Raw genomic sequence first — 16,829 nt, forward strand, 5'->3', positions numbered from 1 at the left:
TAAGGCCCCCTAACTCTAATAAATAGCCATCAAGCCTTTGTGACAACCATACATCCGTTTTAAACATCACTATGGAGGAATTTCAACCTAGTCTTTTTTTGCAGAATCATTTTAATTCAGCCACATTGGAGGGTTTTCAAGCATAAATGGTCTGTTTATGGTTATGCTACAGCATGTAAATCTAATTTGAGTTCTGCATTTGACTTTGATACTCCAAGGTTTTGACTCAAAAGTGGACGAGATGGTGTGCTATGGATCATTGTCCTGCTGCATAATGCAAATCCTGATGATCTTGTACTGATGACCGGGTTTTCTGCCCCAGGATTTACTGACAGAGAGCAGAACTAATGACTCCATTAGGTATGGCAAGACGTTGTGGTCTTGAAAAACCAGACTAGACCCAGACCACCACACCATCTCTAGTTGTATAGTCAGGTATGATCATTTTCTGAAATGTTGTGTTAGTTCGGGGCCAGATGTGACAGGATGCAAGACTTCCAAGAGGTTCCACTTTTGTTGTCAGCCTACAAAATATGTTCCCAAAAGACTTGGGGATCTTTTCTTTTCGGTCAGCAGTGGTTTTCGCCTTGAGACACTCCTATGGGTGCCATTTCTGCCTAGTATCTTTCTCATTGTTCATTCATGAATATTGACCTTAACTAAAGCTTCCAGAGCCCTTAATGTGGTGCAGGGTTCTTTTGAGACCTCCTGGATGAGTCCTCCGTGCAGTCTGGCAGTAATTTTGCTAACCCGACCACATTGGAAGGTCAACCACAATTTTTCTGCATTTGTGGACAATGACTCTCCATGCGATTGGATAAAATCTGAAATCCTTTGAAATGACCTTGTAATACCTCTTTCAGGACAACAATTACTGTCTCCCCAGTGTGTGCACACACTCACACACTGGGGCAATTCAAATTAGTCCCAGATATTTGTTATTAAACTCATAAAGGGAAATTGCTTGCTAAAAGTGCTCCATGCAGTATAATAGTAAAACACATATAATGCATATTACAGTAATAACGATAATAAAATTACAGTTAACACGATAATTAAATTGTTTGGGCAAAAATATTAAAAAGACAAACTTAAGCAGATGTGTTTGGCCCCTATGCTTTATCCAGTCAACTTAACACATCTGGGGAGAACATGTTAGATAGCAAATTATTAATTTTATTTCAGGAAGACAAATCTGTAAGGCTGGTTTTATGATGCCTTAAAAAGATAGAATAAAATAAGATTTGGATGACATGCCCATATGAAATGATGTAAGTTGTTTGTAACACAGTTGTCTCATCTTGTCTCGTCCTTGGATCACATCTGAATGCTGCAGCACCCGGGAATCTGTCCCCTCGCTCTTATTTTATCTTTTCTTTTTTTTTTTATTCTCTCAAATCAACCATGTCTCATGCTGATTTTCTGCCATGATTGGAATGGTCTGATTTTGACATTGCTTCTTCAACTTAAACGGGTTAATTTATTTTCTTTTGCTCTGTTTCTCTTCTCTTCTTAGAGAAACACAAATTATTTTAGAATCACAATAAGATACATTGTCATCAGAAGTTAGAGCAGTCATGCAGGCAAGCTGTTCAAGCTGAGAGTGTCACAATAAGTTACCATCCATCACTGATAGATAACGTCATGTTATAGGTCATACCCGAGTCTCATAACAGCTATTCTGCTCAGTAAAACTGATCCACTGTTTCATCATAATCCTAATGTGATCTACAGGTAAAACGAGATAGTCAACTTGAAAAACCTTTTATATTCTCAGCATCTGCAATTGTGGGTTTTAGTGACTTAATATACTATGCAGTTGAACAGTTAACAACATAAAAGGACTTTGAGGAAGTTTGAATAAAACCCCATATTTTATATGGCCTCTTTCAGTTTAAGTAAGCTGGAACAACAGTTCCTCCCAAAACTGATTCATAGTCCTTAAAAGTTTCTATAATTTATAAATTTACAACCAAAAACCTATTTTATTTTACTAGATGCCTCTACCGGCTTTGTACATCTACAGATATTTGTCTAGCAAAAAAGTTTAAGCTTAGTCGGATTGGATGGAGAGCATCTGCAAATGTTGATATTTTTTTATTTTGCTACAGATTCTTGTTTGGATTTAGGCCTGGACTTTGACTGGTCTGCCCCAGCCTCAAGTCTTCAAACTTCTGTTTTTTTTTCTCTTAGCATTAAGCATCCTCCATCTTTCCCTTACCTTTGACCAGCCTCCTTGCCCCTGCTGAAAACATTCCCACAGCAAGATGCTGCTACCACCGTGTTTCATGAACGTGTTGGAGTGATGTGTAGCGTTAAGTTTCGATCACATCTGACCAGACCAGGCAATCCTGGAGTTAAACTTCTATAATTTTACACATATGTGGACTCCTTTAATGATTGGGTGACCTTTGAAGACACTTGGCTGCATGTCATTTTATTTGGTTGGATCTAAGTATGGGTTTTAAATAATAATGCATGTCACACATTTCTAGTTATAAAAGTTTGTAGATGCAATAATACAGAATGTTAAAAAGTTCAAGGGGCACTGCAATTTAATAGTGAAAAACAATAAAAAAAGGAAAGATGACACTTAATATAATAAATGAACAATATATGTCTTCTCACTTTCCAAGTCTGGTCAAAAAAGCTATTTTTTAATTGAGCATGTCTGTTTTGTTGTGTTTTTATTTTAACGTTACAGGTTCCTTAACTTGCAGTATTGTGCTCAGACCCATTTGTCTGAATTCAGAGATCACACATCATCTAATTGTGTTAGCATTTCTGTTCAGCCACGTTGAAAACCTTATTTTGCAAATGGATTCAATAAGCACCAGATCAATGAGAGATCCCTAGACATTTTCCTCCTCCTACCAGGAATTACACATCAGCAACAACAGCCACAAAAAAATAAAAAAATAAAATGCTGTGCAAGCTCACTATCTTTTTGTGTTTGTTTGGCCTTGCATTGCTGCAGTCTCAGTCTGGACTGTAGTTCTGTTCATTGAAGAGAAAGAATAGAGGGGTATATGTGGGTGGATTGGGGTGTGTGTGGAAGAGCACTTGTCTTTTCTTTTTGTTGAACTCTTAAAACATTTTCATCAAGCACATGCAGTTTAAACCAGTTTAATTTCAGTTTAAAGGGTGAAATTGCTTTTTCCTTGCCTCTCGCAGACAGACAGCCAGTCAAGAAGTTGTTATAAAGAAGTGCTTTTGAATAATTTTGTCTCTAATTAGTTATTCCATTTTGTAAGATTTTCAGTTTCAATTTTAGATGCTTTCCATGGATGCTTTACTACAGTTTTATTTACCTATTCTGATCAGTTCCATTCTTCCTCAGTGCTTTTGGTAAATAAGCTATGTTTATGGACTATAGCTTGTGTATTCCTGCTCCTTTTGAAAGACAAAAGTCCAACAGTAGCTGTTGTGGTGTAAGTCAGGGTATGACGTGTTGGTTTATCCCTGTGCTCAGCAAAGTAGGAATCAAGAGGTGAATGATTAGATCAGCTAATTAATGAGTTAGCTAGTGCTTTTACCGAACAGTATTGCTACCGATATTGTATCATATTTCTACCTTTATTGCACAGTATTTCTACTTGCTTAAAATAAGTGTGATAGTATTGTTACTCACACTTATTCTAGCCAGGAGAATGCAATTCAGTTCAATTTTATTTATATAGCTGCAATTCATGAAGCATTTCATCTCAAGGCACTTTCCAAAGTCAAATTCAATCAGATTATACAGATTGGATCAGATTATACAGTATTGCTACTCGCAGACGCCCGTATGCTGGGAACGAGAGCCCGGTCACCGAGTTATCCACCCGGTCTTTGCACAGTTTATCTTAACACCCAGTGGTACAGTTGTTCGTAGGCTTCTGAGAGACACGAGAAGAGGTTTTGGAACGATGGCTGATGCTATGCCGGCTGTATTTATAGGGTGGGGTTTAGACCCTCGCTGGCATAGACGTCACTGATGCCAGCCACTCAGGGCTGGAGTAATGACATTAAAGCTTCTGACGAGGTCACGCAGGAGGCGCTTCCCCCCATAGTAAGACACAAAACAAATGTTATGAAAGAGAACCTTTTGGGAGAGCTGAAGGAAGGAGAGCATAAGAAAGGATTAAGGCTGTGTTCAAAGAAACAGATTTTCCAATTCTGAATCGATAGTAATATTTATTCCTAAAGATGAATTCATATGCCCAAAGATCGATATAAAAAAAAAATGCATTTTCCACTGTAACTACCACCACCGGTAACTACTATTACTTTGTTTATTTGCTGTTCAATGTAATATGTTGCATAACTACACGGTAATGTAATTCAGGTGACACCTTAAAATGTTTTCAATAGAGTCCAATCAGTCCAATTTGAGATCAGATTGAATCAAAAAAATCTATTCCAGGACTCTGGAGGATCTAGAGCAGGGGTCACCAAACGTTTTGAAACTCAGAGCTGCTTCATCGGTACTGTATCATATGAAGGGCTACCCGTACTAACCTTTTAACCACAAGAGTCCAAGCTCACCTTAACTTTACGTAATAGAAATATGTTTGAAATGATTTAGTTGTTTTTAAATCTAGGTAAATACAAGGATGGTTAAAAAGAAGAGCAACCGAATAAAATAGCATTTTAAAAGCAGCTCAACGGTGGGTTGTGCTATTTCTTTGAACAGGTCTGATGCACCACATATGGTCCTGGGGGCTACCTGGTGCCCGCGGGCACATTGTTGGTGACCGCTGATCTGGCGAAATCGAGCAAAAATCCTTCAATCTGTATTCTCTGTTCTTGTGAAATGTTGAGAGGAGACTAAGTGCTGCTATACTGGCAAGAAGGGCTGTGTGAAGTATAACAAGACAGATTATATCTCCTTTAATTTAGTTAAAAACTATTATTTCACAACAAGGGTTACTATTACCCACTGAATAAATACACCCAAATTAAAGGTTTGATTTTTTTATGGTATATTGGGGGATTCTGCAACTCCTTGAATTTGTTTAAAGGCTTTTTACACATCTTACCCTTGGGTGCTCATAAACATAGAGAGCATAGTATTATTTTGTCTTCATATAATAAAAGGGAAAAAAGTGTTTGCTTTGCCGCTGATAAAGATTATAACATTAAGTAGGTTTCATTTTCCACCTTTGTGTTACTTGATAAACGGAGGTCTTAGTGGGGGAGAGCAAAATCAGGTAAAAATAAAGCCCTCATCTTAGTCATAAAGTCTAGTTGATCCCTAGTCATTAGTACCTAATTCATAGGAGCACTTTTACCTAACAACAGAATACTTAATGACTTATCAGGCTGATTGACTTTTGGCTGATATCCAAGACAACTGAGTAGCCTAACATTTACTGCCCCACCTTAACAGCTTTGTGGTCTGCAGTATCTGTTTTTTCACAGCTGACTATTTTTGCCACACAGGTTATTTAGGAGCTTTCCTCTCCAAGGAGCTGTAAAACCAAAAATCCATCGCTCAGCAAACTGAAATGGACTGCAGGAGGAGCAGTGGTATAGCTTTGGAAATTAAATCTGCCATTTCTAGTGCTTGCTTAGCACATCACCAAAACCAAATAAGTCGTCACTAATTTTCTGATCCTATAAAGGAGACGTAAAGATAATTAAATAACGTGTCAGTGTTAGTATTTCTTCTTCCTAACTGCATAATTAAGCAGAGCTCTGGCAGTGTTATGTGATTATTTGTGTTGAGGGGCTGGGCTACAGCTTATATAATTGGTTCTGATGCTCAGAGGACTGGTGATATTTTAAACAGACTGAGACCAGTGAGAGAGAGCAACACTGGCACATTGCAAAAGTGGGTTTGCAGACCAATGTTTGCAGACCTGCGTGATTTGGCTCATCCACAAAACAGAACGGGTCCAGACTGCAGCAAAGGATTAGGTCTGCAGAGAAGCTCATCGGGGGCTGACCGTCCATCCATCAAGGAAAAAAAAAGAAAACATCGATTCTTGCTTTTGCATCATCTGAAGAACAGCTGCAGTTTCATTTGCTGAATTCTTTCCAAATTTTGTCAAATTATAGCCATAAACCTCAATCTACTTTGGAAGGATTTTGTGATACACCAACACAAAGTTGATCTTATTTATGAAATAAAATAAAAAATAAATATTTTTTTTATGAATAGGAATCTTAAAAGTGTTGCAATCATTTCCAGTTCCCTTTAACGTGATGCCTATATATAAAATCTAGTTCAACAAATTGCCTTCAGAAGTCACCCAAATAGTAAACAGTCCACAAGTCTGTAATTTCTTGTCTTCACATTCAAATGAAAAAGATGTAAATGTCTTCTTGCCGCCTATTAGCTAATAAACTGCTGCAAAGTTGCCTATAAGCCTACCTATACAAAAATATGCATAAGTACAATTAAGACTCCTGTTTGTTTGGATTTTTTGGCAGTTGAGTGAAACACTAGATAGTGCCAGCTGCCTTATTGGTAAAATGACACTTTGAAAATATTGAGTACGATATATACTGTATATCGTAGACCTTTATTAATATTTTTGCAAATATCCAAGCTACAATTTTCACAGTTTTGCAACATCCTGAAATGTTTAGAATCTTGGTGGCATGTATAGTTGCAGAGTGGTGGTCTCAGTGGGTTGAATTGCTTTACCCAGAAATGATCCAATCGCATTTGATTAATATCCAGAAGATTTTGTGTTTTAACACCTAAGTTGTGTTCCTCCATCCTCCTGGTTCATTTCATTTTACTCTGGTGCTTTCCAGCTGAGATGGTGGAGGATACTCTACAGTTCCACGTGCTGTAATGTGCAGCAGGTGGTGTTACCTGCAAACATAAAATTAAAATCTATTTCAATGATTGTGATGAGCATGATGCCCCAGGAGAGGAGGTCATTGTGTCACTTTATGTTCAAGAGACTAAGCATCAAATTACACACAGGAGTTTTTAAATAAAGAAAGCTTAAGCAGCTCATTTGTATTTCTGTGTGTAGGGGAAGGCAGTTGCAAAGCAGGTAGCTCATTAATAACATGGTTGCCAGTTTGATTTCTGGCCTGACCAATTATGGCAGTTTCCTTAAGGCAAGATGGGGAGAGTGTGTGAGTGTGTGTGTGTGTGTGTGTTATTTGTTTGTATGTGTTTTGAGACAAATAGTGAGAGATAGATGTGATGAATTTTTTTTTGACTCAGGTAACAGTGCAGAGGGATTTCTAGAGCCTAACCAAGATGAGATAGCATACAGAGGAGTACCATTCAACGATTGATGGTACTTTAAAAAAAAAAGTATCAAGCAGTGCCAAAAAGGGCTAAAGATTTGTTAGGAAATTCTGTACATAACAAATACTGACAAATTTGATTTGGTAGTCTTGATCAAGGCAAATGGTCTGTTCCTGACTCTGCAATTCCAGTTAGCAATGATGCATCACTGTAATGTGTGTCGATGCTTCTTGGTCTGCTTCCCCTCTCATCTCTGCTTCTTTTCCTTCCTGCAGCACTATGCTAAGATCCCGGGCAGCCCTACCACCATGCTGGAACTGGGCTCATGTTCTGTCAGCTCTCAGTCTCTGACAGATGACCACAATGCTTTGGGGCTACCTCCAGCCTCAGGAGGGCCGGAGAGTCCAGCAGCTGGGTTCGGACAGTTGTGTGGCGGCAGCAGCCCCAGGCTCCACGTCTTGTACCCATCCCCGACGGACTGCGAGAGCTGGCAGAAGCATCGGGGAGGGCTGGCTGGAGATTCGAGCCCCTACTCGGAGCCTAACGCCCTCCTGGAGCCCCGGAGTCTTTCCGCCAGCTACGACACCCTCTACCTTCCCCAGATGTCTGGGCAGGCTCAAACTCTCCACCCAAACCGTCTTGGCCTCTCCCTGGATGTGGCCTCGACATTTGACGCTGGAGTGGGGATGCTTGGGGCCGATGGAGATTTGGCAGTCAGTCCTAACGTCATCAAGAGACGGCGGGGAGGTCTGATTGAGCAGAGAGACATTGTCAAAGCACACCAGGCCCATAAGATACATAGCACTCCACAGGCTCGACGTAAAGAATGGGAGTAAGTATGACATTTGTTGGAGTGCAATGCCATGCCTTTCTAACATCACATCATATCCATATTTTACACTTTCCTATGTAGTTTCAGTGTGACAAATCGAGCTTTATCTAATGGCTGTTTCTTCAGTTGTTATTGCAAGTCCTAATGACATTAACATGCCATAAAAAGCAAAAACAGGCCTATGATATTTTGCTGTTTTTCCTAAAACATTGGATTGGTTTTGTTTGGGTAATAAGATTCTCTTTAGCGCAGCCAATTGGAGACATTTTAGATCTCCACATATTTGCAAATGGAAGCAAAACTGTAACATGGTTCTCAGTTTAATTACATTTAGTGCTAGGTTTTAAAAGTTCACGTCACCAAACTTCAGCTATGGGGATAATAACTTATGAAACTGTTACCAAAATAATTTTCAACTTATGATTTTTGTGTTGCCTAAATGTAGGCTGCATTCTAAAGATGTGTTTGTTAACTACATATTTAGGGTTATTATTATATGTCATATGGTCATCTGTATTAATAAAGGCATTATATTTTTGCACCTTAAAGAGGGGTTTCATAATGACCTAAAGGCTCAAATAAAATTGCACTATAAGTGGATGCGCATTTCACTAAAACTATAAACCAACCATTGACACCAATTTAGCAGTGTAGCAAACACCATGAGACATGCTGGATATTCTATAGATTACCAGAGTTTTGCAGTTTTTTTTATAACATTGTATGCATAGCCTAAATTATAATGTCAAATTATATAATAATGTAGGTCAACTAAAAATGTAAGTAGATTTAAAGAAAGAACGTCCAAAAAAACCCATCTCAGATATTTGCTAATGTTAAACTTTCCTCCTCATATTGGTCTCTGGACCAAGCAGTACTTCATTTTATACCTTCTCCCCTCACAACTTTCTACTGTGGAGAAAAAGTTTTTTTTAATCTATATTTTGACAGTTTCATAGCTTTTTCCCCAGCAATTGATGCTTATCATCATGTTAGATTTGCAGTGACTCATATAAAGTAGAGTTGTTGAGTCAATGTAGACCACCTCTTTTAAATGACAATTTTCTAATAACTTTAAATTTCAAAGACTTTTGGCAATGCTACGTTTGTGAATGTTCTCATGCTTTTATAGTCACAATTACAACTCTAGGAGTACAAGTATTTTTCCCCCAACTTTACACTCAAGAACACTAATGGAAAAAAAAAGAGTGCCTGCAATCCTACAAACTGCTGTGAATCTGACTTATTATTCACTGGCATAAGAATATATACTGCCTTGAGTATGAACCCAAAGCGTTTTACTCTACAGTCAGTCATTAACACTCTGACGGTGGTGAGCTATGTTAGTAGCTACAGCTGCCCTGGTGCAGACTGACAGAGGCCAGGATGCCATGCACCGGCGACAACGGGCCCTCTGTGCACTTCTAGCAGGCGAAGTGTCTTGCCCAAGAACACAATGACTGAGACGGTCAGAGCGGAGGGATCGAACCGGCAACCCGCTGGTTCGATCCTGTGTCAACTATCAACTTTATGCTGTCAACATACTGTTGACAGCATACAGAAGTTTGTTATTATATGAGACTAAACCTTTTCTGGTTTAGGACAGTTGAGATGACAAAATAATTTGCTTAATGCCAGAATAATGAAATGGTTTGGTATTTTTGCCCTTCCAGCTGTTGAGTTGAGATGATTTTTGAGTTAAACATTTTGCAAATCTTCCCACAAGCTTAGACCTAGTGTAACTGAGTCAGGACTGTAGTCTCCCTTGTTTGCTCACACTTCTTCAGCTCTGCCAACAAATTCTGAATGAGACTGAGATCAGACTGATGGCCACTCTAAAATATCAACTTTGTAGTCCTAAATTGCTTTGTAACTAATTTGGCTAGGGCTGCGTTTTGGTCCGCGTCTCTCTGACAGAATAGTTTGTGGCCAAACTTTAACTACCTGGCCGATGTATTGAAACATTCCTTCAGTATTTCAAGAGTATCATCTTTCCTCATGAGGCCAGCTATTTTTGAAGTTTGCAAATCTCTTCTGTAGAAAAACTCCCACACACCATGATGCTGCCACCCCTGTACTTCACAGGTGGGATGGTGTTCTCAAGCTTGCAAGCTGTAATGATATTCATCATAGCCAAACACATTAATTTTGGCATTATCAGACCACAAGACAGGGCTTTAAAGATTAAGGTCTCTGTCCCTGGGTGCATTTTCCCATTCTAACCTAGCCTTTTATGTTGCTTTTATAGTAATGGCTTCTTAGATGAGTGAAGTTTCAGTCCCTGTGCTGCAGGACTCATGATGACAATCTCTTATGGCAATTGACCAGCCTCTGCCAGCATGTTTACAAGGTCTAGGCTTTGCTTTAGGGTTGACACCCACACTTTGTGAACAACAAATGTTCATCTCACAGAACTCATCTTCTTCCTGAACAGTATTACGACTAGACGTTCCCATGCTGTTTATATGTGCAAATAATTGTTTAAACAGATGAACATGGGAACCTTTAGGCATCTGGAAATGGTGCACTAAGATTAATCAGAAATGTAAAGGTCCACAATTTCCTTTCTTGATGTCTTGTTTGATTTCTTTTTCTTTTTCCACGATGTAGCAACGAACCATTGTGTTTCAGGTTTTGCTTAAAAATACACCCAGAGATGTCAATCTCAAATGTTCTGTATTAACCTATAAAAGGAGTACAGGAAATAGTTTTTAATATTTTTTTTTACACTTGAAAAATGCATTTTTAGACACAGCAACATGTGTTGCACGATGGGAAAAAAAAATGATGTAACAGCAACTGAATATCTTTATGCATGGGGCAAATACTTTTCAAAACTTGAGAAAGCTGAATCACAAAATGCTGAAGACACTCACCATCTTGCTTCTTCCCCTTAACAATATCCTTCAACATAAACATGAAAACACAAAGTTTTGAATACTTGTTGACCTAACGACGCTGTAGCTGCTGTTTTACTGTTGATAAGTATGTCTATGTGTGTGTACTCATTCACATGTTCTCTCCATGTGCTGAATATTAAATAGCCTATGCGTAAGTGTGTGCGTAAGTGTGTGCGCGTGTGTGTGTTTACTGGCTTCCTGTCCTGGGGTGTGGTGGAAGTTTCTAGCTGATTATTCCGGTGACACCCCCCTACGTCTTTTCCTGCTGAAGCCGGAGCTTCACCTCTAGCGTTGCTGGCACCCTCTGTGCCCCCCTTCATACCTTTTTCACCACAGGTACAGGATGCCACATCTTATCATGAGCTACGCCTAAAGAGACGGAGGTCTAAGGGAGGCTAATTGCGGAGAGAGTGGGACGTGAGACGAGAGGGGGAGATGACGTATGCTGAATGCAGGGGAGGTGACGAGGAGACGGAGGATGAATGAGGACTTCTCCTGCTTTAATTTGCATTTGATATTTAGGTTCATGTGACAGTAGTTTGCAAGTGGGTGATTAGTGGATAAAGAGGCCTGCAGGGATGCCTGACCATGGACTCGATAACTGTTCTCCGCCCTGCCAAATATAATTACTGTAATACGTCATGACAGATGTAGACTGAAGCAGCTGAGAGGACAGTGACCACAGGGAGTCAGAAAGCATTACTACCGTGCACATCCACCTCTCACTGCCATTTAACGGCAGACCTCAGCTACCTGGCAGGAGGGAGGAAAATCAGCATTCAGCTTTATGCCAACTGTTGCACCTGTTTTGGGTTTTCAAATAAAATTAGTTTGATTGCAGGCCAGTCTGATACACTATGTCATTTAAAAGATATCCAGTTTGTGTTTTTGTGAAGACATGGGTCTCTCTCTGTCTCTCTCTGTGTGTCTCTGTCTCTCTCTCTCTGTCTGTCTCTCTCTCTCTCTCTCTGTATATATATTATTAAGATAAGTCGGTGTTGCTTTTTAGAAATTTCCCAGTATGCCCAATGGCCTTTTACTAAAATTGTTGTGACCTCGTTGTGCTGCATGAAAAATGTGTCATAGAGTAAAAGCTGACGTTGATTAAGAATTTTGTCGATAATAGGGTTCCCAGAAATAATTGATGGGGTCATCATTTAAATTTCCTTTTGATATTTATGACTCCCAAAAGGCAATCTGTAAAGTCCCGATGGATCCTGCTTTTTTTTTTTTTTTTTTTTTTTTTTCATCTTTGGGTCAGACAAATGTGTCATTAAATGTATTCAATGTTTTCTGACACCCAAGAGGATCCCTCTTCCATCTGGCCTTTAAATTACTACCTCATAAGCACACACTTGGGACAAATTGTTGTGTGCAAATAAAACACCGAGGTGAAATTTGGTTTGGGATATTCTCATATCCCAAGAGAGTATGATTTCCCCCCTTTAGTGTCCATGTAATTGTTGCATGTGAAGATGACCTAAAGTTTAAACTCACACCAGCTCTCTGCCCTTTTTTGCTTAAAGTGTTTGATGAAGAATGAATCCCTTTGAGAGGCAGTGCTTTTGGAAACAAAGCATTCAAGCATTCAGTTTGCTTCATCAGTACAGAATGCAGAGAGGTAGAGAATGATGTCTACTCGTATTTGGGGGATGCATGTGTGTGTGTGTGTGTGTGTGTGTGTGTGTGTGCACATTTGTAGCATTCAACACGTGAGGATCTAAATAACGATGTCGTCTCGGAAGCATTTTATGAAATAGCTGTGTTTAGAGTTGACATTATTGTGCCTCTTAATTACTGTAATCAGACTCAATCAATCTGGCAATTTGACTATAGGAAGAATAGATGTTGGGCTCAAACAGACAAGAACAGCAAAAAGCCTAATGGCCTCCATCTGTATGGAAAAAAGTGACAAAAAACATTTATTGGCAAAAAGGTATACTATACCTTTATATAATTCGAGATCCACTAATCAGGCTTTTACATGCCAGTCCTAACAGCTGCTTTCTCTTTAGGCCTGCCTGCTAACCCCAAGGACTATAACACTTAAAAATGTGCTGCACGTTTTCCATATAGTCGCTTTGAATCTAGCAGAATATCAGGCAATAGAGGAGTGTCCTGATTCATGGATAAAGAAAATGTCCCTAATCCTAACTTTTACCTAGGTTTAATTTATCTCAGAAAACGTGCATGTTGTTGGTTGATGTGTTCAAAGACTGAAAACAGTGGGAGTTCTTAGTTTTGATGTCTTTATACATGGGGAAAAAACACACTTTTTTAAGGATTTTATCTGTGGCTCATCAATCAAAGCTGATCAGGGAAAAATGTTACATTTAATTATCTGGTTGATGGACTGGTAAATGTATCATTTACTGCCGCAGCATGATCTCACACTGAATAATTAAAAAAATAACTTAAATCTGAGAACCTTTATTCAGTTAAGTTTTGAAATTATTATTATGAACAAAATTGATTGTGAAGCAGTTGTTAGTAGTTTCTAGTTTTATAAAAGCAGAGCATTTATATATATAAAAAAAATATATATTTTTATTTTGACTGGAGTAAAGGTTGTTTAACTCGTAATCCATTGTTTCCTGTTTCTCCAGAAAAATTCTTACATTCTTACAAGACCTACTTGAAAACAGAAGGAAGAACATGTCATCCAAGTCATTTAGATACTGTATGTCTTCATGAATCAGAAAATTGCCTAAATCTTGCCCTTAACTACAGGCAGAGCAATATCTAAACGTTTTAAAACATCGGGAACTGTGACAAACAAGGCTTGACAAGGACCTGATTTTATTTGATCCCTTTGTACAAAGGATGGTGAGAGGGGTATAAAATCATCTATACAGCTCTGTGTTACAGAATTGCACTAGATTGTATTCTGCAAATTCTCCATAACACCTTGTTTTAAGGCTTTTTTCACCCATCTTTTTCAGTGTTGTCAATAATCGTGCAGTAGCAGCCTACCATCAGCATTTCATGATAATCTTCTGCATCAGTCGTCCTGTAGCAGTTGCTGCTGACAGAAGTCCAATTTCCCCAAATGGTCTCAGCAAAACTAAAGAAAGAAACGGTAAAATAGGGCCACTAGGCGTGTGGGTGTAGTGGTTCATTAAACGCCGCCAGACAGAGATTCAAAGCAGTTAGAGCTATTGAAGCACTAGCAGCATATGTTACATCCATGAGTCATTAAGCCGAACTTGGAAATTAGGACCAAGCACACTGAGAAGATAGCAGGGCTATCTAGCTTAGGCACAAAACCACTTTCTAGGTACCAGTGGCTAACAGTGTAGGGGGCAATTACTATTAATCTCATGTAATGCAAATTGGGTGTGTGTACAATTAAAGCAGGTACATGCGGCTGTATTTTAAATGGATTATTTGGTTTGTAATGATTTCCGCCCTCCTTGGTTCACAAATGTATTTGTTGTGTCTGTTGTTTTCTTCTGCTCTTGTAAGAGCTCTTCTGTCTAAGGTTTCTCAGCAAATCATCCACTTATCTTTAAAGAAACGGGACGCTGGAGAAATGATTTTGCAACTTCTCATTGTGGTGATGTAATGTAAAAACAGCGTAAAACAGGCTGAATCAAGCATTCTTTGAAAAAGGGTTGTCACTGTGACAGGAGAGTGCAGAAATGAATAATAGTTTCTCAACAATTGTCTTTTTAATGTCTCCCTGAAGGCATTGCTGCATACATAGGGTTGGACAATAAATGAATTGTTTCATTTTCTTGGGAGTTGACAGAGTTTACGACGTGAGCTTGAACCAGCTGAGCTTTAATTTTAAAAATGGTCTCATTCCAGGGAAATCATTAGCTTCTCAGGGCAGACACAGCTGATTCCAGCATGCTGTTTTCCGCTAACAGCTCGGATGTTTCTGCTTTTAGATCTGTCTCAAGTTTTGCCTTTTACATTTACTTGACTCTCTAGTTGATTACTCTGAGCCAGCATTTGTCAAGGAAATGTGTACATCTTTACATGATTCATCACTCTGTATTGTACAATGGGTTCAGTGGCTGATAAACAACACACATAAACCCAGAAATCTGTGCACTGAGGATAAAATTGTGTTCAGTCATGGACATAAATGCCATAATAATTTCAAGGTTTTATTTTTGTGTTTGATCCAGGGTAAAATTATACGACTGATAACTTCAGTTAATTTATTTAAACATAAACTTGTTGGAAATTTTACATTTTAATGTGAATCTTCTCTTTACGATACCAGCTCAAATATAGGTACTGGTCATATAATTAGAATATTATGAAATAGTACATTTTTTTCAGTACCGGTAATTCAATTCAAAACGTGACACTTGTATGTTATATTCCTTCATCACACACAGACTGATGTATTTCTAGTGTTCATTTCTTTAAATATTGATTATCATAACGAACAACTAATGAAAACCCCAAAATTCTGTATCAGATTATGACAATATTACTTAAGACTAATACAAAAAAAAGGTTTTCCAGAAATGTTGGCAAACTGAAAAGTGAAAAGTATGAGCATGTTCAGCACTAGTTGGGGCTCCTTTTCTCTGGATTACTGCAGCAATGCGGCGTGGAATGGAGTGGATCAGTCTGTGGTACTGCTCAGGTGTTGTGAGAGCCCAGGTTGCTCTGATAGTGGCCCTCAGCTCTTCTGCTTTGTTAGGTCTGGCATATCACATCTTCCTCTTTGCAATACCCCATAGATTTCAGGCAGGTTTGCTGGCCAATTAAGAACAGGCCAATTACCTGACCTTAAACCAGCTACTGGTGGCTTTGGCACTGTGTGCAGGTGCCAAGTCCTGTTGGAAAATGAAACCTGCATCTCCATAAAGTTGGTCAGCAGCAGGGAGCATGAAGAGCTGAATATTTGAGCAGGATGCTCAAATAATCAGCTAAGACTTGTTGCACAGCAGGTGATTCTTTGCACTATGCATATTGCGATCCATGATATTGCGATGACGATAAATTTCCTATATATTGCACAGTCCTAATGCAATCTGCTTAAAAGTTGCTTAGTCCAGGTACGGTAAGAGGAGGTGTCAATCTTGACAGTCAGAAACTGTGAAACTAGAAATGGGGTGCAAAATCTATCCAAATGTTGTTGTATGTATACATTTCAGCCTGTGAGAGAATCTAAAATAAATTCAAAGTTGTGCACCAAATTCTTAAAAAAAAAAAATCAATTAAAGTTATGTTGCCTAATCAAAAGAGCAAAGTTATGACATTCATGTCCAAGATAATTACACACTTTTCTGTCCTCAACTGCATGTCAGATCAACGACGCAGTGCATTAATCTACAGGAGTTAGATTGTGAAAATGCTGCAGTCTTCAGAGGTTAACAGATGCCACACGAGCAGAGCAGCAGATCAATGCTGAAGCCATCATCTCTGTTTGTATGTACAGTGTGTGGGTTGTGTTATCGTCGACTCCCTGTGCAGAGCTGTGTGTCTCTGTTGGTGCAGCTTTTGACAGGGGTGTTCAGAGGCTTAGATAAACTCTTTGTGATCCCTGTATCTTGTGATCACAGTCTGACACAAACACACTAACTGTGTCTGACCATCTATAAAGCCTTCTATCCCACTTCACCGCTTGGAGCTGCCGTAGTAAAACATTTATTTTTACAGCAGTTCCTTTACACAGGCCTCATTATTTAGCCACCACCCGGCAGAACCAGGGGTTCTGGTTTCAGCATTTGAGTGAAAATCTTGCTGCACGCCAGTTAAAATATTGTGCATCTACACTTAGTTTTAACCACATTGAAAGAATGATGCTATCAGAAAATAATGCTTCAACATCACCGTCCTATGCATTTAACACCATAGGTTACACAACCAGCCCGTAAACCACTCCTGTAATGGTTTACATCTTGAAAAACAACTGCCACATGAGCACTACCAT

At 39.0% G+C, this 16,829-nt stretch overlaps 1 protein-coding gene across 1 annotated transcript in view; it reads left to right on the forward strand.

The window, feature by feature from the left end:
- Positions 1-16,829, forward strand: part of LOC105936860 (voltage-dependent R-type calcium channel subunit alpha-1E) — a 160,047-nt gene that overhangs the window by 11,570 nt on the left and 131,648 nt on the right. Inside the window, exon 3 of the mRNA XM_036141670.1 lies at positions 7,474-8,030. Coding sequence (XP_035997563.1) covers positions 7,507-8,030 — 524 coding nt within the window. The 5' untranslated portion in view covers positions 7,474-7,506. The remainder of the gene's footprint in view (positions 1-7,473; positions 8,031-16,829) is intronic.

The sequence above is a fragment of the Fundulus heteroclitus genome, chromosome 9 (assembly GCF_011125445.2).
Source record: "Fundulus heteroclitus isolate FHET01 chromosome 9, MU-UCD_Fhet_4.1, whole genome shotgun sequence".
Taxonomy (NCBI): Eukaryota; Metazoa; Chordata; class Actinopteri; order Cyprinodontiformes; family Fundulidae; genus Fundulus; species Fundulus heteroclitus.